This window comes from Tympanuchus pallidicinctus, unplaced genomic scaffold (genome assembly GCF_026119805.1).
Source record: "Tympanuchus pallidicinctus isolate F22 unplaced genomic scaffold, pur_lepc_1.0 scaffold22, whole genome shotgun sequence".
NCBI classification, from domain to species: Eukaryota; Metazoa; Chordata; class Aves; order Galliformes; family Phasianidae; genus Tympanuchus; species Tympanuchus pallidicinctus.
In genome coordinates, this window is record NW_026294739.1 from 40,011,298 (window position 1) to 40,034,892 (window position 23,595).

Genomic DNA, 23,595 nt, shown 5'->3' on the forward strand with positions numbered 1-23,595 from the left:
TCACACCCTGCAGTTTCTGCCAATAGAATTTGTAATGCAGCTAAAAAACCTCAGTTACGGACAATACACTACTGCAGAACAACGTACACCTTACCTGAGCTTGCAGCTATTATCCAGACCATTACGGAATGGATATAAGCCAGAAGTTTGCATGTATACACATTACCTATATCCTACAGATATCTGACTGTTTTTAGGCTATGGCTCAATTTCTTTTACTCTGGTCAGACTATCATCATTTGGACACTTACAATTAACCCAAATCTGTCTGTTTTCTAATTTTCAGTTATATATTTCTAGACTTTGCACACTGTTGAGTAAATGTCTCTTCAGAAATGTAGCATATCTGGCTCCAGAAGAACGTCAGTGCAACATACTTTAATTCACAGACTATTTCAATTTAATACTAACTACAATGTACAGGAGCCTGCAAGTAGCTCTTATTTCTCCCTTTCCCTAATGAGCATACTAATACACATATGTAGTTTGACTTGGGATTTCTTTTTGTGCACTCTGATGATTAATTTCCATTAGACAGCAACAAGTGCAAAGCCTAGAAATAAATGAGTTTAACTCACACTTATCTAAAGTCAGCATAAGGTTTAGAGTCTTCATCTGCTAATGCCAGATAATGCCCAGTACACCAACTATTTTGTGTTTCCAGCAGGCTATTCAGCACCCCAAAATACACAGTTTCACACCAAGAGATGCTAGCAAGTATGTGTATAGTTGTAATATGAATCCTGCAAGCAATTCCTGTCTATAAGGAAAGATTTCTCTCTCCCTCCCTGGGTAGGTATTTTTAAAATGAAACCAAAAAGATTTAAGAGTATTTTTCAGAATGTTTGCTCTCTGAGCACAATAAAAAAAACCCCAAATCTCTGCCATACAAGGAATATTGTATAAGTTTATTATAATTTACATCACAAGTGAAAGTATTTTATAATAGCTTAAAATCCATGGCAATCTCTCCTGTCTTTGTGTCAAAATTTATTGCATACGTGACAGCACTAGGAAAGTCTGCCAGAGTTTCTGATTCAATAACAGAACTGAAAAAATAGACAGCTTGCTTGCAGTGGGGATTCCATTCACAGTTTCCCTACAAGAAAGAGTTAAAAATGAAAGTAGTTACAATCCTGGGATGGATTACCTGGACAGTAATAATGCAGTAAAAACACAAGAGTTCTTATTTTCAGTTCAGTACAGAAAGATGAGATACAATTTCTCACAATCATTGCCAGTCACTCGTTAAAGGAATGCGTAGCTTGAAATCTAACATGCTCTGCTGCACATTGAAGGTACAGACAACAAACAGATTTGGCCAAACAATATTTACAAATATATATTTACACCTCATCCTTCTCTAGTTTTTTCTTTTTGTTTAACTGAGAAAAGGAAGTTGTATGTTGTTAATAAGCAAGTTGCATTTAAGTCGTATAAATCCTACTTTGAACGAGCATCCTATCTGCATTCTGTACGTGGTTCTCATCTACAGAAGCATTTGGAGCCAATTCCGACTTATGCTAAGAGTCTTCCCACAAAGATACAAACAGCTCTGCTAGTTCAGTTCACATAACATCCAAAGAGTTTAATAAGAAGCACTATGTAAATCAAGCATGGCCAGCTGAGACTCATCTTTCAGCACTGTAATCCTAACAGACTTGGAGAGATAATGAAATTAGATTGAAGAAGTACCTTTTCATTTGAAATCTGCACCAGCCCTGTACTAACTGAGATATCAGCAGTAAGATGATATTCCATCCACAGAACTGCTCCATGGCTCTTTCCCTTTCTGGAGAGAGGCAGGGGATTAAAATCCATCACCACAGCATTATCTTTATATAACACTGATGTCTTTAAACACTGCACCCATTCCTCATCTAGCTGGGAGAGAGTGAAAGCTGTGAAAGCATGAATAACTTGTTTCTCTGAAAACAAACTGAACAGACGAATAATTTGGTAAATGGTTTGCAACTTCTTAAACATTTGCAGACATTAAATCTAAAAAAGAATGAAGAGGAACTGAAGTCATAACATACATCTGCTAACAAACACAGCCATTTAACAGGCACGTAATAAAGCATGGCAGAAATGATATAGTGTCTCTGGAGAGTATCTCCTTTATAGACCTTCATGTATCAGTTTTACTAGTCACACAACCCATCTCACTTCAAGTCTGTGCTTGACAAGGGCAGGGGTCACACTGGCATACTGCCTCTAAATACAAGTGGTGCAAAGAGACCCTACACAGATGGTTTTGGGTGTTGTGTAACCATTAATTGGGCTTCACAATGGAAACATCTACTTACATAAAGCCTGCATGGTTACAAGTAACTTCCCCTGTTTTTTAATTTTTAACATCATTTCATATCTGAGCACCAGTAATTACAATCTGCAGTTATGGGAAAAGTATTTCAGATGACATGAAAAATACCAAGGCTGTTAGAATTACAGCTAAAGGGAAAGACTGTGTACACTTCAAAGCTACTAAACAGAATAATTTGAACAGCTAAATAGGAGCTACATCTGCAGGATCACAGCAACAGGGAACAAATTCAAAGACTGCAAACAAACAAAAAACAATTTGTTTTATGTAAGCGATAAATTAACCTGTTTACATTTTAAATCATAGTGACACCTATTGAAATGCTTTCCTTGAAATACAGGCATATTATCTAAATTATCACCCTCTCACTGTTGAAGCCTATTGTGAGTAGCAACAGGAAATTTCTGTTGGAGTAAATTCCACAGCTTTATGTTACACTTTTTAAAGTTGTTGCCTAAGATCCCACTAGTTAACACACACAGTTTGAAAACCATTCATAGCAATGAGAAAACTCACCGTAAAAGATTTACAGAGCCCTCTGTGCTGAGGCAGTGCTGTGGTACAGTCTTTCTGAAGTCAAATAACAAAACCTCCTGGGGATTGGAGAGTGACTTGCAAGGATATTCCCACAGAGGGTGAGGTTCTGCTTCCTTTGATTCTCTAAAATTCAGAGAATTCTGAAGAAAGAAAAAGTAATAAAATGATCTGAAAACAATCCAGAGGCAAATAGTCTCTGTATTCAAATTATGCATTGTGACTTCAGAATATTTAAGCAATAAAGTTCCAACTTTGAAGTTCTGTACTTCTTAGGTAAAGGAAAACCTTGTACTGCATGCATGTAGTAATTGCTAGTCCTCAACAGGCAAATAAAAATGGGTATTTTCAAGATACAGTGCATTCAAACTCTCTCTTGAGACGAATTCTACCCTACAGTGTAGAGTACTGTACTCCCACACAGTGACTACAAAGGCAATCTAAATGGCTACCACAAATGTGGAGATACACAACACAACTCTAGAAACTGACAGAAAAATCTCACCCTTCACCAGTCTCATCAGTTTCTCTAGGAGCCCTGCTCACTATTAAAAGTACCTGCGAGGGCAAGCGAGGACTGCAGGATTCGTTTACCAACAACTCCTGGATGAGTTTATTCAAAAGCCACAGTATTTATGAAAACCTGGAACAGTGGTGTTGACTAACACACTCATTGTTAAACAGCCTTACTTTAATCATGTCATCCATAGTCTGGACATCAAAACCTTCACAGGTGCCACATGGACTCCGGATTCTCCATAAGTCCTAAAAAGGAAAACAGGATTTTGTTTGATTCTGTTAATGAAGAGAGCTTTAGCTGTAAAGTCGACTGTTAGTAAAGTGCATGTACCTCCCTCCAGCCTGTGCGTATCAGCTCAGCCAAACCTAGCTTGCCACACAGCAGGGCATAAATTACAGCTCTAAATCGCAGGATGGAATTCAGACCTAGTTTAGTAGAATTTAAGGTAGTCAATACTATGAGGATTTGTATTTTAGTTGACCTTCACCATGTGAATTGGTCTGAATCAGTTCCTTCCTAACTAGGGATATATCAACGCTGAGCACTTCCATCTGAAGACAAGTAAGAAAACAAACCATAACTCTTCCTTGTAGAATGTATAGCTGGTAAAGAGAGGCAAAAGATACATAAACTACGACAAAAATGTTCCTGCCCTAAAATTGACATAATTTTCCTTCAGAAGATCTGAATTCTTACTGCAAGAACAATTTCTGTGTCATCATAAGAAAAAATATAAAGAGAAACCACTCAGTTGAATGAATATTTTAGGGAGTATTTCCTCACCTATTTTGATGGAAAACAAAGTTAAGTGGTACTACAACAAATTCATGATAGCCAGATAAAAATTAAATTACTGGATGAACTGAAGGCAGTATGTTCTCAAAAATTCAGTGCATTGTATTGTCTTAAAAATACAAACATAAACAGATGACAACATTTACTCACAAAATTATTGTTCAGGGCCTACAAATGTTCTCCAGTCAGTCCAGTGTACTTGGTTTGAAGCAATTACTCAAGCATTTGGTTTACACTTTGCAGACTAGTGTGACAAAACATCTTACAGCTCATTGGACTACCATGCTTCCCTTTAGCACTCCAAAGATGAGTATACTCACTTTAGGCACTTGTTACACATACATACTCAGTGAGTTTTGTTGACAGTTTTGTTGACAATTGACAGACAAGTGATTCACTTCTACTTCTGCCTTTTCATAGACTGCATTAATGGTCTCTAATAGAATAAGAACACTTGCTAACTGGAGACATACACATTTCTATTACCTGTTCATTACTGTTTCACAACCAAATATATGGGATGGAATGGGATAGTTCAGCTTGAAAGGACCTTCAGCGATGGTCAAGTCCAACTGCCTTACCACTTCAGGGCTTACCAAAGGTTAAAGCATGTTATAAAGGGCTTTATCCAAATGTCTCTTGAACACTGACAGGCATGGGTCATATCAAGTGCCTCGACAGGAAGCCTGTTCTATTGTTTGACCATCCTCACAGCTCTTTTCTCAGTTTTGTTGCCTCCCACAGACACATTCAAGTATTTTAATATCCTTTTTACAGTATGGAGACCAAAACTGCATGCAATATTCAAGGCAAGGCTTTTCTTGGGGAGAAAAAAAGAGCTTACACATTGAATACTCACAGTGAACCTGTAAACCTAACATTTTCTCCCTCAGTTTGCAGGAAAGACTGACTGACAGTGAAAGAAAGATTAAGGCATGAAAGATTTACAACATAGTTTTCCCCTCTGCAGCTCACAGAAGACTTCAATAAAATAGATTTTCTACTACACCTGTGTTCCAGGTCATATTCACCTCAGCAACGGTAAACAAGATGCATCAGAACTTTAAATAGGATTATGAGACATTTTGTGTAAGGAATCTCTCTGCATTCACCTCTAACGATAACATCCCATAACTAATCATTGGTAGCTACAGACTTCTACAATGTTCTGTTGTTAGAACTATGATATTAGGCACATAGCATCCTGCTCCCCGAATGAAATTATGGACTAACATGTTTATAACTGGAAAATGTTCATCACATTTCTTCTCCTGAACCCAGCTCTAGCTAATTGTCTAAGTGCAATGAGATACTGCTATTCTGACAACACAGAACAGGCTCTAGGGCTTCTGCAGAATACCTTACAAGAGTCTGTCTGTTTCTTCTGTCTAATCCAGAACGGACAAATGCAGAGCTTATCTAAAACCAAAACAAAACTCAACACATTCTAGTGTTTCAGACTAGATTCACCACTGAACAAAGAGGAAAGTGTCAAATTTAAGTTATAACTTTCGGAGTAGTGGAACAGAGCAAATTCTATGTTCTAACACGACAGCCAACAGTCAGCCAACAACACTGAACACAAAGGCATAAAACTGAGGTTCAGGTCATATGGATGTCATTCTAGGTTCAGCTACTAGATTGCAGAATAAACTTAATCACTCTGTAGGCTTCAGTTTTGTCATCCAAAACATAAAGAGAATAGTATTGACTTTCTTAGGAAACCCTTTGAATTCTAGGGATGTAAATCCTCAGGATAAAAGAGCATGAGATTAAAATTAACTGCTTATTTCAATCTGATTACTGTTGATTAAACATCTGCTTCCTATTACATGACTCAGATTTACATTATTTTCTCAGAATACATTTCAAATTCTCTAAACTTCTGCAGAAAACCATGAAATCTATGCAAAAACATGCAGTGTGGATGAATAATCACACAGGAAAAAAGAACTTGTATGTTTTCATGTGTATAAATCAAGGGTAGATGTGTGGGAACAAGGTTAAGGAGTATCAGAATGATATTCTATTTATTTCTCTCTGAAGGGAAAGAAAGGTCAGACAAAACTGCACAGTTGGTCAGTTAGAGGAAATAGAAGAACTGGTATTCTGAAAAGAAACTGAAGGTTGTGATTATGTGAACATGTTAGATAATATTCATTTTTGTTTTATAGACACATATATTTTATTTGCCCAATTTCAGACTAGAGAGTTCCCTCACTTCAGCTTCTGGACAGAAACTCAGCACTAAGTACTTCTGCAATTTCCATTGTCATTGTAGGCAAACTCTTAACAACCTTTACCAGCCATCTGACAGTTCTTAACAAACATTTATGCCTTGGAAAATTTCTCAAAGATTATTTTTCATCCTAACACGACCCCAAGTTTAGAACTGTGTGCATTCTCCAAGGTTTCAAAGAAAATGAACATTCAATTATGGAATCTCTTGTGGTCTTGCACTCAAATATCATTTACAAAATTGTTATTTTACATTATGTTACATTTTATAAATAACCACAATTCTGACATGCTCAGTACTACCTGTCTAACCTAAACAAATATTTTAAAGCATTCAAGCTTTTCATTTAAAATTGCAAAAATTTTCAAGGTAATTTTCTGACAAGGGATGGTTGAAATGTCAAAACTCATCTCCAAGATGTCAAATATTCTCTCCTCAGGTGTCAAGCACAACGCACGTCAAAGGGAAGAGCATTATAACTACAGAAACTTGGTGTTAAAAACTTAGGAAAGTGCACTCAGTTTTAGGTGAATTCATATCAATGCAAAATGGATGCTCTAAAACAGTCTCACCTGAAACTCCACAATCATCATGTGCAAGGCAGCTGACTGAGGTAAAACAGTGACGCTGCTGGCAAGATGCTGGGTCACAGCCGTTCTGGCGTACCAGAAATACAGGTTATGCCATGGCAACAAGCTTGTAGTGAAAAATGGCTCTCCAACAAGAACAGAAATCTTGGCAAAGAAAAGAGACAGAAAATGTTGTAATAGAGAACAACAGCTCAAAGGCTAGTTACATCTTCAATAGCTGACAATGCAATATAGCAAGCAAAGTCATCTAGATACAAACTTCTCCAATCCAAATATGGTTTGATGCTGTGTAACAGGCATCTTTTCAAGTTGCTGAATTTTAAAATTCCATCAAAAAAATGTTGCAGTTCCCAAACAGAAAGCTTAATAAGAAGTGTCACAGAACTCTGCAAATTTGAGGATTTTAGGACATACTGATAGACTGCGATCTTCAGACTGTCTTGAGGAAGAAGAGCTCAGCCCCAAGTATCTGTGCAGTTAAACTGTTTAACTGGGATTACAACAGGTGTAGATTATGCTGGAAGGGAAAATCACACCTTTCAAAGGCAAAGAAAAAAAAAAATCCCTCCAAGTCTTCAACCTGTGCTTCGCTCAGTTTCAGTAGGTAAAAGTCTCAAATGACTGCTACTTTATATGAACTGTGGTTCACTGTGGTTACAGCAGGAAAACTGGAAAGCAAAAATCACTTTCATATTCCTCTTCCTGTCACACCTCTGAAATTCAGTATGGACAACCATTCCGTACCTTTTTATCTTCCAAGTGAGGTGATGTCAGCGACTCGGGACGGGCTTCTACTATTTTAATTTTATCTTCAAGATGATTGGCTTTAAAAAACTAGAAAAAAAGTAACATTCTGTCTTTATCAAAAGCTACAATTGAGACACATCCACACCAAAATAATATTTTAATAAGAAATAAACAAGAAACAAATACCCAAGAGAAATTTTTTAAAACTGCCTTCCACAACTCAGCCCTCAGGATGGGACGAGTCTGTTCCTAAGGGGTGCATGCACTTAGAGGATCCTTCAGCAGGAGGAAAGAACTGCTAGTTGTCACCTTCTAGGTGAGGCTGGTGCAAACTACATGAAGCTCTCACATTCCACTCGTCCTCACAACAAATATTTACTGCTTTAACACAAAACCAAATACTCACTTTTTTCATGACAGAGCAGGACACAGCAGAGTTTTCTAATGTAAACACCTACAGAAAACACACCACAGATAATCAAACTAGCTTTGCAGTTCTTAGTTAAAATGATTACAGACTGAATGATGCTGGAGATATTTTGATACTCTAATGAACTGACCGTGCACATGCCTAATAAAAAACCACACATCTGTGCTACATTCCTTTGTTAATAAAACTCCCAATAACTACTGGTATATGATGCTGTTTTCACAGCTGTGCAAGAGGGAAAAAAACCCTGTACTGAATGCAACCATTTATTTTCCTTTTTTAAGATGCACATAACATGAATGTTTGCTCTAGGCATATATTTACCTCTGCACTAATGCAAGGGTATTCCTAAAAAAGAAACTCTTACAGTAAAACCTTTAAATCCAGACTGCAATCAGCCAGATATTCAAATTTCCACTCTGACAACAGTTTGGGGATTTAGGTTTATCAGGATGGAAGCTTTAGGGGGACTTGACATGAATGGCATTGTGTATAGTTTATGTTCTGAACATGGTTATGGTGTGATAAACAGTTTTTACTCTATTGCCAGTCAACCTACAAAACTTCCCCTAATTTTCCTGCTCATCAGAATGTTCACTCAAAATATCCAGATTAGTTAGGCTTATTAAAAATAAATAAACCTGCAAAGACATTGCAAAGTAAAGGAAAAAGAAAAAACATAAGAAAACATTCAGGTTTCATTCAGTATTAGTGAAGCATTAAGCAATATGCTGCTATGAGTCTATAGGAAAACAGACTGGCCCCTTGTAAGACTAAAGGCAAAAATATGGGAGCCGTGGGTCCCACAAACCTCAGCACGTTTGTTCATTTCTGTGGGCTGCCCAGCATCTCCCTTGGGATTGTACTACATTACACCTCCCTGGACATTCAGTCCTACTATGACAGACTTTGGTTTGAAGGGCCTCCAGCAGGAACACATCAAATAAGGCATGTATGCAAATGTGACAGCCAGGCAACTCTGTCTTTCATCTACACACAAGTTCAGTATTCTTAAAGCCTCTTATCTGTCTGGTACAGACTTTCCAATTTCAAGTGGATAATAAATGTAATCATAGAACTGTGAATAGAAAAGAAGAAAAAAAGCCTGCCAGACATTTTGGTTGGGGAAATTTTTAAAAGCCCCAGTATGTATGAAGGTAAACAGCAATCAGCAAGGAATGAAAAACAGCACTTTCATTCCAGGCTTTGCGTGGGCAAACATCAAAATTGGTTACTGTTATCTCCCTAGAGTTCAGCTTGATGATTTAACCTACTTTTCAACACAATGGGAGCCTCTTTCTCGCTTGTCACTGAAGAGGCACTGGAAATAATTAAACAATGGACAGGAGTACAACAGATCTGAAAACACCAAGCAAAAACACAGAGGTCAAAAAGAAAACCAAGCCAGGAGGAAGTACTGTACCTGCTCTGCTCCAAGATAGTGAGCCAATACAGGCAGCAGGCTGCCATCGCTGATGCAAAGGCAAACGCTATCTGTTTTCAGAACCTATGGGGAAATCAACTGTCAGTTATTCCTATTCCAAATGAAAGAATTCTCATGTCCTGGACATTTTGGAGGTGTTTTTCCTCACTTTTTATAGCTGCATAGAAAATAAGGACCAAGATACACATTGCAGTACATTCATACATTCATACAGTCTATGAACAAACTCATTTGCAAAGGAGAAAAAATTCCAAAAACCATTACTAACAACTAAAACAATACACCTGTCAGAGAAGCCCGGAAACCTAAAGGCAACGTGCACTCACATTCATCAAAGCCTTGATGTACTGGCGTGTTCGGGTCTGATCATTCAATTCCCCAAAGCGTGGTCTGTTCCAAAGAAGGTGAGCCTGGCATCTACAAACAGGACTGTCAACACGAGCATCTGCCTTGTCCTCATCTTCTTGTCTGGAACAACAAAAACGGCAGAATAATTCCGGCAGTCCAAAGCTCAGTTGTGTTTCTATGCATCACTTTTATTTTTTTTCCACCTGCTCACTGCAGTGCGTTTTAATTTGTTTAGGCTTCCAGCAGTTTTCTAGTCTCTAGGTTTCAATCTTGTTCTTCCACAAAACAGTTCAGCTGCAAGCACAGCAATTAGTCCAGCTTGGAGGAAGCCACCAGCCCCTTCTTACCCACGTGTCTCATTACCTGGCTCTCTGCAGCACATACCACACGGAGTACTCATCACGACAGGCAGTCAGGTGCACCTTCTGACCCTGGAGAACCTGCTCCTCTTTCGGAAGGAAATAAACACACTGCATCCAGTGATCTCTCCACTGAAAAGGAGTAGACAAACAAAACCTTAGGGATTCACTCAAACAGTAAATGCACAAGTAAGGAAATACAAAAAGTCAATTAGTAAGAATGGGCACGACTTCGGAGCTGGTATATGACTGGTTGAAGGATTCCTGCTCGTGTTAGCAAGGCTGAGTAAGGAATAATACTGTGCATTGAATAATGCTCTGCATAGTTGTCTTGAAATAGGATAAGCTTGAGACCAATGGCTTGCTGTGTATCTAAGTTTGTGTTTCATGAAATGAAAACCAGAACAAAAACGCATTTTATATTTATTAATGCTGTTTTACCTCTGTAGTTCACTTACATTAGAAACACTTATTGAATTGCTGACAGTGACCAGTGGTTGGAGTCTCATGAATCAAAGGAGCCCAATTAGTGTCACTGTGACAACACAGCTATCCACGTCTCAAAAACTTGCTTTCAGTAATGCAAATGTGTTAAGCCAACTAAATGCCTTGTTAGTTTTCCCTTTTATTCTCAAACACAGTAAGTGCAAACAAGTGCTCTGTAGGATAAAGTTAGTCAAAAGGAGCCTAAAGTAACTACAAAAACACAGGAGACTAGTTTAACACTGATCTCCCATTCCCTCTCAATATCCCCTATCAACTCAGCAGTTTTCCCTAATACTCGTCTTTTTTATGGGAATATAAATATATTTAAGTAAAAGATTTGGAAATTTAATACAAAAACTACATGGAAGAAAAACACAGCCTGATATTCTGACCAAGGACAGAGACTAGTTAAAAAAAAAAAAAAAAAGTGCTAATTATTGTTTTTTCTTGAAAGTAAAATAAAATAAACAAGAACTGTAGATCTACAAGGCAACCTCAGCTTCACATTAAAGCAAACCTAAAATTTGTGCATAAAACTAGCATTTCTATGATTTATCACCTTCCAATACATAAAAGATTAGCAAAGTTTCTATACAGTTTACAAGACAGCTGTTTAAAATACCCAGTAGGACCTTAAAATAATTACTGGAATTCATCTGATGACAGTATCTGAGGGCTCAGTATTTTACCTGGAAAGCAGATGTGGGTTTTACCCAGTATGGAGCCATTGTGCAATTTATTGTTCCAGAAGGGTCCATGTCAATATCCCACCAGGAAAGTACAATTTGTGCCTTGCCAGATTTTACAGGCTCCAGCTGCACTCTATAGCAGGTAGATGCACTCCTTACTGGCTTACTGAAATCCACACTGCAGAGAAGCACCAAAATTGTGAAAAGAAACAGTTCAGTATTCCTCAGGAATTCTCACCTGCTTGCTAAGCAGAAAAGGTGTAACAGGAAAGGTTTGTTTTGAACAAAGCAGTGCCTACTCCACCTGAACATAGTCACCACATCACTGAGGATAGTGAAGTCACTTGAAGGCATCTGGTTCAGTTGGATATCACAAACAGAAGGAACACCTGGACAGTTGTCCATTTCTGAAGGGGAGACAATAATTTTTTCACCATCCTTTGCTTCAACATGAACAGGAAACAGTTTGTTCCAGGACCACATTCTTTTGGATTCCACTAACTGGACATACACTGTTGCCCTGTGAGGCACTGCCTCACATCCTTCCTGAATGTGCAAAACAAAGGGTAAAAGAATTCAACAAAGCTGACATTAACATACGTGAAAATTAAATCAATTCAAATGCCAACCAATTTAAAGGAAAAGTAATTAGACTGGGAACTTTGAAATCTTAAGCTCCAGTTATTCCACAGACTTCTGACACAGAACACTCTCTCTCTGTGAATTATGATAGGCCTGCCCACCCCACTGGGCATCCTTTAGGAGGACTACTTTGAAAGATCTCTTTGTTATATTAATGATACAACAATACCAGTTTATTTGCTCAGTTAAACTTACATCTGCATTCTCATTCTGAGGTGACAGACCTATTTTGAGCACTTAACTATTAAGTTCTCAACATTAACATAGAATTTGTTATTGCAATGAGTATATAGCTTATATATAGATATAGAATACTGGCTCAAATATTTATTCAGGGACAACTTGATAGCCATGTTTAAAGCACATAAAAGTTGTTCTAAATAAACACAGAACTAAAAGCTAACTGTGAAGTTCAGGAAGCAAACAGATCAATTACAGTGGAAAGCTGTAAAAAGTTATGGAGCATTATTATCTTTATAGGTGAAAACAGGGGAACAGGAACAGGAAAACAGGCAGCTTGGGGAAGGAGCAGCAGAAGCAGTCTCAAATGAGGAGTCTGATAATCGGAGTGTAGAAGAGATTTCGGGTAGCATCTCTGCTCCCCCTCCTCCAGCAATGACCAGTGAAGCCGGTGCTCCTCATCTCATGAACTCACAGCCTAGAAAGCTGACACTTTGTCACCTACCTGTATCCTACTCCAAAAAAGACCCCTAGGGAGAAATCTGACACACCACATGTTCTTACCTGTACAAGGTATTTGTGTGCATGCTCGTAGGTTGGTAGAGCACCTTCTCCTATCAGCTCTGTGTCAAATAATTCTGTTACCAAGATATTTGCACGACACTGCATGTCTCCATCTGAAAGACATAATTTACTATGACTGCACTAAGACATATCTTTCAAGAAGCTGGTATGCTGAAAAGACAAGTCATTCAAAAACGCTCTCCTGACAGAGAATCTGTTGAAGCATGCAAAATATTCTCCTGTACAAGTTTACTGACTACAGAACTATTGAAATATTATCAGAAATATTTCCTTGTGAAATAATACTCCAATGTTACTTTCTGGAAAGAAAAAGATTTCCTTTGTTTAATTAAAATCATTTGGAGAAGCATGAAAATACATATTTCCTTGAAGTTTTGAAGTAGTAGTGCAATACATACATAAACCTAGCTTTAAATTTCTCACCTGGCCCAACGGTGACTTCAGTGGAGTGCTTGTTGATTACCTTGATCTTGTCATGGAAACCATTCTTCTCCACTATCTTCACAGCAGCATTAGCCATGGGTTTGAAAACCTGCAAAATTCAAGATTGCAACAAACTGGTTAGCTAATGTTGGCTTTCAGAAATACAACAACACAAAATGCAGCACGTTTAGTGCTGCTAACATTTTACATCTGTATTTTTTCTTGTAGCTGAAGCTCACGACCACAAAACAAGAGACCTTAAGCCTCCCTTCCAAAGTTCATAGGCCTCACATGGCATGGTTCAAGCCTGGCTCTCAGCTGTCTCCAAAAGCTACTTCACTTTAATTTTTGAAAGACAAGAACACACCTCATGAACTGTTTCACATTTACACTAAACAAACTTGTCCTTAAACATAAAGGGACACACGCACTAGAAGAGGCTCCAAGAAACCTTTATGTGCTCAAGATGTAACAATAAGTAAATAAAATAGTAATCAAAAGGGAAAAAAAGAACCAGTACAGAAACAGTCACCAGAATATACCATAATTCTGCTCTAATTAACAGTATTACATTCACAACAAAAAGAAAAATAAAGAGACAGCTTGAAAATAACAGAATAATGGAGAGTGTAGTAAAAGGGCTCAATGACCAGACTGTAAGCATACAGATTTTGAATGTTCTACCCAGCCTCGAAATCTGACTACTCAGGATAAGAGAACTGTGGCCACGTTGAAACCTAGCCCCAGTTCCATAACTGGAATAATATACCGCTATTAGAACTTATATACCTGTGCCTTCCAGACACAACCTAAGGGCAAGTGAATATTCTCTTTTTTTCTACAGATGCACTAAAAGAATATGTTAAATTGGCCAAAATATCCCTGCTATCACCCTTACTGAAAGTAACTGCTGTTAACAACCATCAGAATTCAAAACTGTCAGTACAGCAGGAGATGCTCTATCTAAAAACAGAGATGGAAAAATCAGTTTGTGAGGCAGTCTCTCTATTAAAATGTGGTCCATGTTTTGATTTACTGGTTTAAGAGCCCATCAACAAAACTGAAACTCAGGAAGATCAGCAACATGGCTTGAGAATATTCACTGTTTTCAAAAATATTCATCAAGTTTTCCATATTATACTGGAGTTCAGTAGGGAAGACAAAGCAGCATAAAACTGCACTGTTAGATGATCTGCTTATTTACAGAACCTGGTCCAAAAAAAATGTTCTATGCATTTTCAGCTATACTCTTTTAAGATCCATCTCTTTTCATGCACATAAAGATATCAAATCCTCACTTCAGAAAGCAAAGCACAACACAACAAATGCACCCACACCACTGCTTGTGAAGACACAACAACTGCACTGAAGCTCTTACAAAGAAATTACGAACATGGATGCAACCTGTACCAAATGCTTACCTCAACTGCATAGCAGAAATCTGCCCCTGCTGAAGCTGCCATCATAGACAGGAGTCCCGTGCCAGTCCCTATGTCTAGAACAATTGCTTTCTCACCTCTTCCCTTTACTCGGCTTACGGCAGCACGAATACCTTGGTAATATTTCATGTTCTGTGGAAATGAAATAAGTAAATACACATACATACATAGGGATTTCTTTCTTAACAAAACAAGATCAACAACCTTCTGCCTACTTTCAATTTCTGTGCAGGAATTTTCCCTTCTCAGACTATATGTGTTCATCATCAGAAGAAAGGCCTACAGTCATTCCTTATGCTGTACAGTCACACCAAAGCCACTGTTAGTGAAAGCGTTTAGAAATACAAGACATTTTGTGAAGCTGATGATAATAACCACGTTTTTCCTTCAAGGTGTCACAGTGCAGACACACAGAAGCTTTTTAAGGTTTGTGACTAAACAGCTAGGGCATAAAGAGTATTTAAACTATTTCTCCAGGTTTCATCACACCCGTAGATATGCTGGTGATCTTAATTTTCTTTGCAATCTTGATCTGTAAATACACCAAATCATAATGAAAGAATAAAGACAGACTTTACTTACATTCCTGTCAGAACTATGAAGCCTAGCTTCACATTTACAGCCTGTGGAATTTTACCATGAGCTCTGCCAAGGTCCCAACTAAAATGTCAAATATGGAGCAACAAAAGCAGCTACTGAGTGCAAATATCACATTCTGCAGAAAAAAACCACTGCTCTAGAGACAGACGTAAGAAGGCATCTCCTGATCTAGGAACAGGTCAGATGTGGAGATCTGAACACTTCATCCTTCGGAGAAATCCATACCATCATGCAGGGACAGCTGCTCAAGAGAAAGAAAGTGACTGTTTCCTCACCGTTTAAAAGTTCATTGCTTCTGTACTTACCCTGTCCTTATCGTGAAGCATGTCTGCATAGCGTGATCTACAAGAAGCAAAACTCCAGTCAACATACTGCAAAACACTGCAGACTGCTAGGTCTGATTGGACAGCCTTTGTTTCCCCTATTAATGCAGCCAGTCCCACGTCCCATGAATGTGCAGATAACTATGGCATGCTCTTGAAGTCCCAAGTGTTTTCCCAGATGTAAGGAATCAAGTAATTTCAGCGGTGTGGTCACGAATTCCCATGATCTAATTAATTGCTGGAGAAAAGACCTCTCAGATCCCCAAGTCCAACACCATCCCACTGTGCCCACTGCCAACATCCCTCAGTGCCACATCCCCACAGCTCTGGGACACCTCTGGGATGGTGACATCCACCTCTTTGGGCAGCTGTGCCACTGCCTCACTGCTCTGTCAGAACTGGAATTGTTCCTAATATCCTGAACCCCCCAGATAGTAGCAACCTGAGTTCAGGAACAGATAAGCATCAATTCTGTGTGGCAGAATGGATCTGAAAGAAATCCAGCCAAAGACTTTGCCACAATTGGATGAACACTGGTATTAACATCAGCACCTCCAGGAAATGTTCAGAAAAACCTGAGTGGAACTTCTTGGAGAGTTCCCTATGGAACTGTACACGTATTGTTCAGCCCCACACACACCATAACATTCAGCCTGTCCCATCAGCTGCAAGTCATCGGGATTTCCATGGAGACAGAAGCAAACCCGAAGAAGGCTGACTTTTCCCAGCATACCTCGCAATTTCTTGGTGGTAGTCATAATCCTCGTCCTCTTCTACCCACTCCAACGAGCCCGTGGTCGGGTTGGCTCTTCCACAAAACGTCTTCATGGTCGATCTCGACGTACGTTATTTACGTACGGGCAATTTTGCTGTCGGAATGCAGAACATTGGTTTTGTAGCAAACAAAACACCTTCAGTGAACACAACTGACATTTCACAGCTCGGGGTGCACGCACAAACACACGCACATCCCTGCTACGCCCACCTCGGCCAGCAGCACAGCTCGCTGCCTTCCCGCTGCGCTATCGGAACGTTTTCAACCCAAATTCATCCCGCAGCCCTAAGCGGCAATAAAAAGCACAAACCAAAAGCCCACCCCCAGCCGCTCCCCTACCCGCTGCGCGGATCCCAGCAAACCACGCGCCGTCTCCTCCCGCGGAAGCGGCGCGGCCTCCCGCCCGTCCTGCACCGCGCGCCGCCGGCAGTGCCCGCCCCGCCCCGTCCCGGCGTGCCGCGCGGCGCCATGGAGCGGGCGGCCGTGCTGCGCGTCCAGCGGAAGCGGGGCGGTGCGGAGCCGGCCGAGGAGCTGCTGCTCGCCTGCAAGCGGCTGCGCGCGGAGCCCGGGCAGGGAGCGCCGGTGGAGAGGGGCGTCTTCAAGCTGGTGGCCACCGTGTCCTCCAAGGTACCGCCGGGATCCTGGCGCTGTCGGCGCTCGCGGGGGTGGGTGCGCGTTGGGCGGCCTGCGGGCTGGGGCTGGTGAAGCCGACGGCGGTGCTGAGTTTGGTTACGCAGGGGTAGCGGCTTTGAGCTGATGCACGGCCTTTGGTATTGGAAAAACCTGGTTTATCTGTTCCGTTGTGATTGGTTGTAAAGGATATTGTGAGTAAACTTCTGGGCGCTTCTAGAAAGGAGCGTGATCACCGCTGTTGGTGTCACCGTTTCCATTCGTAGAGCCGTTTGAGTTGCGAGGGACATTAAAGGGCGGCTGCTCGCACTCTGCGCTGAGCAGGGACACCCACAGCTCCATCCGTGCTCACAGCCCATCCCCTGATGCTGGCTGTCTGCGGGGACGGGCATCACCACCTCTCTGTGCCATTGCCTCGCTGCCTTTATCATAAAAAACATATATAATATATCCAGTGTATCCTCTCCTTTAGTTTGAAACCATTTCCCCTTGTCCAGTCACAGCACACTCTGCTAAAGGGTCTGTCCCTTCTTTCTTACAACCTTTGTAGATACTGACAGGCTGCTCTCAGGTCTCCCGGAGCCTTCCCTTCTCCGTGCTGCACAGCTCCAGCTCTCAGCCTGTCCTCTTAGGGAGGTGATCCATCCCTTGGATCAGAGGATCCCTCCTCCAGATGCACTCTAACAGGTCCATGCTTATTCTTTTTTTCCTCTGCCAGAACGAGCCCATTCAGAAATACGTTCAAGAAGGGATCAGTAAAGACAAAGCAGCACAGAGCCTGCGGCCTTCCTTGGGAAGCACACAGCGGATAGCACAGGAGCTCCGCTCCTCCAAGCAGGCGAGGAGGAAGGAGAACCGCTACCGTGTAGTTGCCAGCCATCGGCCGGGCTCCAGCGGGACGGCTGGGACCCTCACAGAGAGCCAGGCAGGGAGCGATGGCGGCAGATCGGCCCCTGCAGCAGCAGGAGATGCGTCACAGGAGGAGAGCGGTGCTGTGGATAAGAGCTCGGACTGCGGAGAGAACTTCCAGCTGTTTGATATCGTGCAAGAGGAGGAGGTGGTGGAGGACTCCAGTTTTACTGCAACAAACCCACAGGTCAGCAGATAAACCTAGCATACTTGAAGTGTCACGGGCTCATACGTGTGGGCAGACTGACAGCTAAAGGTTTTTGCATCCTAAGTATTCCTGTGTTCGACAGGAGCTTCAACCAGAGATCTGTAACTTGCAGTGGTTAACACATGGTGCAAGAAGCATCTTCTATGAGTATCTTGGAGTGCAGTAATATTTGACAGCCACACAGAGTTGGCTCGTACCACTCTTTTTTTTCTGTGTGCTCTTCATGTATATTAATGCTCCTATTTATCTGCTAGATGGATTGCTGAGTCGTTTTCTCCCTGCTAGAGAAGAAAAGAAGTCTAATCCAGTGTCTTCTCATCCACCTAGGAATGCCACTTGTAGGCAAGACTCCCCTAAATGCTTTTGAGCATCTCCTTGTACTTGCAGTATCTGCAGGATTCTTTAGGTTGGTTTCTTTTTGTGTATGCTTTGTTTATAGCAGCACTCCAGGTGTTTGACAAGTTTCTTAGCTCCTGTTTTCTTTGGTATGAGTTAAGTACCTTTTTGGTTGGAGGAATATCTGCTCGATAGAATGCTTTTAAAAACAAAGCAGCTCTGCCTTCTATATGGGGCAGCCCATGCAACACAGGATATTAAAAACGTTCTGTATTTAAGACTCCACATATAAAAGAAGGCAGAAGGGCTGCGTTTGCATCCTTTAGTAGTTCTTTCATTGCATGTAAGTGAAGGACGGATGCTTTTAAAGAAAATTCTCCGGTAAGGCAGAGCCCAACCAGCTGTCATCCTTCAGCATTTCTTAACGATCACACTAGAGCTCTGCCATCAGGATACAGTATGAACTCCTGCTTCTTCTAAAGCCAGAGTAAGTAGTTCAAACAGACGTTTGAGATCTCTTTCCTATCAATCTGCTAAACGGGAACAAAACTGAGTAGGGTCAGATCAGGAAAAAATATTCTGAGAAGCTGTAGCAGAGGAAAAATGTAGACTTCCAGATACAGGCCACTAAAGCAAAGGTATTGCAAATTATTTACTAGGAAGGAGAAAACATGAAGACATTTCTTCTGTTTTACTGTAGAGTGAAGAAATAAAATAAAAAGCCTATCTGCAGAGCATGTCAGTATTTTCTTGTTGATTTCTCACATTTTAGTTGTTTCTCCCATAGACTTCGTATGCTGTAAAACATTTGCATTGTGGCAGTGCTGCTTTATGCACATCTCTTGCTTGACTGCTGTCACAAAGGAAACTTTTACTGAGACTTCGTGTGTCTGGTTCCAGTGAAGATCTGCATGTTTATTTTTTAACAGAAAACTGGTGATCCAGATGTGATTCTTTGCAATGCAGTAGAGATGATCCGTGAGCGTTTAAATGTTTCTGAAGATCACAAAAAAGTAGAACTCCGTGAGAAAGATGAGTATGTTTATGACATCTACTGCATGGAAACATCGGCTCCTGGCTGGATCCAAAATATCCTCTCTGTACAGCCTTATAAAGAAGAATATGAACTGGTAAGGGTGTTAAAAACAGATTGATCTTAAGTAGGAAGGGTAAGAATAAATATGCTTAGAGTCCTATGAAGAATGGCCAAGGAAGATCCATTCTATGCTCAGCGCCAGTTCTGTGCTCATTCAAGTTACAGTTGATTCAGTCAAGTTCTGATATGACAGAATGCTGAACGTGATGTTTGTGTACTAAGAATTCAGCTGGCCTCAAAATGACAAATGTTAAGTAATTCACATCCCACTCTCCCTAAAGCAGGCTGCCATGTTACTGTGAACATACTGGCAACATGAATTTTTCTACAGTGTGCTTTGTGGGACTGCTGAGTTACTGTGCACATCAGTTTCTCCTGGCTCTTTATGATTGTTGTACAAGTAGCCAAAAAACTGCTTACTGCAAAGTGGGTGTATTAATATTGGATTTTCTGTCTTGACATACAGGTAGATGATGATCAAGTTCCAGCTGAAATATACGAAGATGAAGATGATGAAAATGATGAAGGTAACTGGCGTAATGATTATCCTGATGAAGATGAATTCTTAGCTGAGGAAGATGATGAAGAAAAAGGTATGCCTGTTCTAAGTATTGTTTGCATTCATGCTGTGCACATATAAATCTCATCCATTTTCCCACGTTTTCTTTCTAACGACAACAAAGAAAACCTGACAGCACTGCTAGATTGCAGTACTTGCAGACTGCCATTGTTAGACAGTGGTTTATCTTTTGTTGGACCTACAGCAGATCTTGATGTTTTTGCAAAGTCAGAATTAAGAACTCCTTTTCAGGGTGCTGCAATTGCAAACGATGGTTTGATTTGAGAAGGAATAGATGACTTGGTTCCACATGCTCATGAAACAGCCTTCTTTCTTAACTCCCCATCCGTGTACTCTCAAGTATAATTAAGCACAAGTCAAATCTCACCTAATACGGTTGTTCAAACTTTGTTTGCTAACACGTGTTACTCAAGAAGTTAAAACAGTCTGAACTTGTTAAGCAAAGGGATAACACAAAAATGTTAATGCACTTCTCTTTAGACTCTGAAGAGAGCTCCAGTGATGAGGACCAGTGTTACAGGAGAAGAACATGGAACAAATACCGTCAGGAGGTTCTTCAGGAATTTGGCTATGATGAGATCCAGGACTTGGATTCTGACTAACAGCCCTTTTTTTGGAAAATGAAATACATACAACTATTGCAGTAAGACTGCAAATCCAGACAGCTGCTGCTGGCTTCATAAAAGTGTTACAGGGAAAAACAAACAAACCTGGAAAATCACTTTCTGCTGGAAGTTGTACTAATTGGAACAATAGAAAATCATTCTCTACCTGAAAGAACTGTAAGCTAAATTCTTGCCTGGCTGGCTTTTAAATAACATTTTAAAACTTCGTGGCTGGCATGGTTCACCTTGATGCTGTCTAGCTCAAGTACTACACTGGAATTCCGACAAACACTAAAAGCTTCTCTTGCCATGTGAGCTATTACAAATGCTCAGTCAACTTCAGCTGATACCAAACAGGTGGGTCTGAGTACCAACATTTGATGACACAAATTTTCTTTCCACGCAGAAGATGCTGTATGACTTAAAAGAGAATATTCCACTAGTTACACAATGCTGAGGTTATGACCGGAAGAAATATTCTTGTCATGACTAATGTACCAAGTTTAATGTACCAATGTTCAGGATGAACGTAGCTGCCCTGATGGATTCTCAGAAAAAAGGCACTGTCTCCTCGTGCTTTCTACTGCATTTGTTCCTGAGTTTCCAGTTACCTTCTTTACAAGTGTCTGAGCATACAAACTGCCTTGAATCAAACATTCTTTGCCTCTTTGTCCAATAATTCCAGTGGAACAACGTATATGAATTTGAATTGTAAATAAAGAATCTTTGGTTAAGTTTTCTTTACGCAAGGATCACAGAAGTTGGTTCAGCTGAATTTCCTTTAGCATTTTAATTACTGTAACTTTTGCACAACCTTCTGTAAGTGGGTACTTGATTGCTGGCACTGACCTATGTTGTAATGTTGCCTAGCAGCACCAATGCTTAAAAGGTTTTGGTTTTGCCAGGAAAACAGGCTGCAGAGTTCTTGTAGTCTGGTTAGTAAATATATATATGTATTTAATGTCGGCTACTTCGTGTACCTGTTCCAGTCTGTAGTAAATCTGAGATTGTTTTTTTTACCTTAATCATATACATACTTAACCTTGATTACCAAAACACCCATTATATTTGCTTCTACCAAGAAGTTTAGGAGTTGCTGTGACACCGTTGCACTTTCCTCCACCATTACATGGCATTAGTGCTGTTACAAGGGAGAAGCTTTCCACCCATCCCTTCTTCGGACAAGGATGAACTGTCTGGCCTCCAGCTTTAATATACAGAGCAAGTGAAAGCTAAGCCACAGCACCTCTAAAGCCTACTGAAACTCCATACTGAGTAACACTTTATGTCGTGTAATAATTATTAAAAATGCAGGTATTATCAGCCCTTGTTGAAACCTGTGAAGAATTTCAAATTCTGCAAGAGTTCTTAGTATATTATGCTACCCTGAAGTGTAGTTAAATTTCCCTCTTAGGTCCAGAAGAGGGCAGCATCCCAAATGATACTCTCTTCGTCTGGCTTAAGTCTTGAAACACAGGTTATTTCCTTTGCTATATACTTAGCTTTTGCTGTATTGCAGCTGTCAGCTGATAACCTAGCACCATCACCTGTGTAATTTTACATGTAAACTGTGTAAAAACGGGATTAATCCATCTGGCCCATCCCTAACAGTTAATAAATCTTGCAATCTGAATATGTCCTTCAATATAGCAAACATTTTCATAAGAAGTATCCCCCAAACTGACAGTTGCTTGTTTAGACACTTAAAAATATTTCTCTCCTACTTAAGTCTGTAATAAGAGGCTAATGAGATGTTAGATCAAAGTCAGTCATGAGCTGTAGGTGCAGCAGGGACTTTGTGGTCTGTTAGTTCTGAATGGTGATGCCAAGGTAACAGACAAAACGTTTTGTTTCTTCTCAGGAAGGATACTGTGACTATTATGTCACAATCCTAGCCTGTTAAAGCTATGCTGCCCATTGGACAGATGCCTTATCTGAGATACTGTTAACGTATACTAATCATATCTAAGACTAAAAAGCTGCAGTAAGAAAGCTAAATGCTATTTTTTAAATTAAATAACAAGAACACCCTGCATGTTGACCTTCCAGCTGCGTTCAAATTTCCTCACCTGGAATTTTAACCTCCTTACATACCAATGCTGCTTCATGAAAATGGCCCTGACTCTATTTTTGCATCTTTTGTATCTTGCAGTTATTTATAGCTTCTTGTTTAAGATAACCTCAAACAAGAATTCAGTACAAGAATCCAGATATACTCACTGTTATTCAAGGAGATGATGGAGACGTGCAGCAGTTGAAGGAGACATGGCTTCAGCCATAATCTTGTGACCACAAGATCAAGTTCACCTTAAATGCACAATAACTGTACACATGGACAAACTCAGCTGAGAGCAACGTTTTAAATTAAGATTAAAATCATAGGAGTGTTTTTTGAAGGGTATCTTGCTTTGCTGGCTGAACAGTGGCTTCATGTTACCTTTTGGTACATCAAAGTTCAGTAGCAGTGTCCTGCTGTTAGGCTTAGAGCTGTGAAGTTACACATATTGCTGGTTGGATCAGTCCATAAGACACTACTACTTACTCCTGGTTTCCTGGTTTCATTCTTATTTTTTTTCCTGCCACTTAGTTTTCAAGATATAGTTCTGCCATGGACCATTGTGTTTGCTACAAAAGTGGTCTGTTCTGTGAGTTTATGGACAGTCATTTCCTAGTGAACAACAATGAAATTCAGATGGGGACTTTCCTGACTGAAGTAACATTAGGAATGTGCGTTCGCAGAAACAGTTCAGAAACAAA

At 40.2% G+C, this 23,595-nt stretch overlaps 2 protein-coding genes across 4 annotated transcripts; one reads left to right on the forward strand and one right to left on the reverse strand.

Annotated features, from left to right (window-relative positions):
* Positions 1-887: 887 nt before the first annotated feature.
* PRMT7 (protein arginine methyltransferase 7) lies at positions 888-23,483 on the reverse strand. 3 transcript variants are annotated; one of them, XM_052686622.1, is made up of 18 exons: positions 23,059-23,483; positions 16,433-16,568; positions 15,682-15,718; positions 14,759-14,908; positions 13,338-13,446; positions 12,894-13,006; positions 11,812-12,053; positions 11,508-11,685; positions 10,337-10,464; positions 9,952-10,093; positions 9,605-9,688; positions 8,158-8,205; positions 7,749-7,838; positions 6,987-7,148; positions 3,551-3,625; positions 2,843-3,003; positions 1,696-1,792; positions 888-1,099 (listed from the first exon to the last, which is right to left on the reverse strand). In XM_052686622.1, the coding sequence occupies exons 2-18, from the start codon at positions 16,525-16,527 to the stop codon at positions 941-943; spliced, it is 2,070 nt and encodes a 689-aa protein (XP_052542582.1). In that variant the 5' UTR covers positions 16,528-16,568; positions 23,059-23,483; the 3' UTR covers positions 888-940. The 3 variants fall into 3 exon arrangements, with proteins under 3 accessions (XP_052542582.1, XP_052542580.1, XP_052542581.1); XM_052686620.1 differs by lacking the exon at positions 23,059-23,483 and adding an exon at positions 16,814-16,902; XM_052686621.1 differs by lacking the exon at positions 23,059-23,483 and adding an exon at positions 16,685-16,807.
* Positions 16,918-21,582, forward strand: SLC7A6OS (solute carrier family 7 member 6 opposite strand). The gene is made up of 5 exons (XM_052686636.1): positions 16,918-17,101; positions 17,823-18,200; positions 19,487-19,687; positions 20,120-20,246; positions 20,714-21,582. The coding sequence occupies exons 1-5, from the start codon at positions 16,943-16,945 to the stop codon at positions 20,833-20,835; spliced, it is 987 nt and encodes a 328-aa protein (XP_052542596.1). The 5' UTR covers positions 16,918-16,942; the 3' UTR covers positions 20,836-21,582.
* Positions 23,484-23,595: the final 112 nt, after the last annotated feature.

Coding starts and splice junctions, on each gene's coding strand:
- PRMT7 (XM_052686622.1), bottom strand. CDS start 16,527: ATGAAGACGTTTTGTGGAAGAGCCAACCCGACCACGGGCTCGTTGGAG. Junction 15,719..16,432: donor TACCACCAAGAAATTGCGAG/GTATGCTGGGAA, acceptor TGCTTCTTGTAG/ATCACGCTATGCAGACATGC. Junction 1,793..2,842: donor GGCTCTGTAAATCTTTTACG/GTGAGTTTTCTC, acceptor GCCTCTCTCCAG/AAAGGGAAAGAGCCATGGAG.
- SLC7A6OS (XM_052686636.1), top strand. CDS start 16,943: ATGGAGCGGGCGGCCGTGCTGCGCGTCCAGCGGAAGCGGGGCGGTGCG. Junction 18,201..19,486: donor TTACTGCAACAAACCCACAG/GTCAGCAGATAA, acceptor ATTTTTTAACAG/AAAACTGGTGATCCAGATGT. Junction 19,688..20,119: donor ATAAAGAAGAATATGAACTG/GTAAGGGTGTTA, acceptor CTTGACATACAG/GTAGATGATGATCAAGTTCC.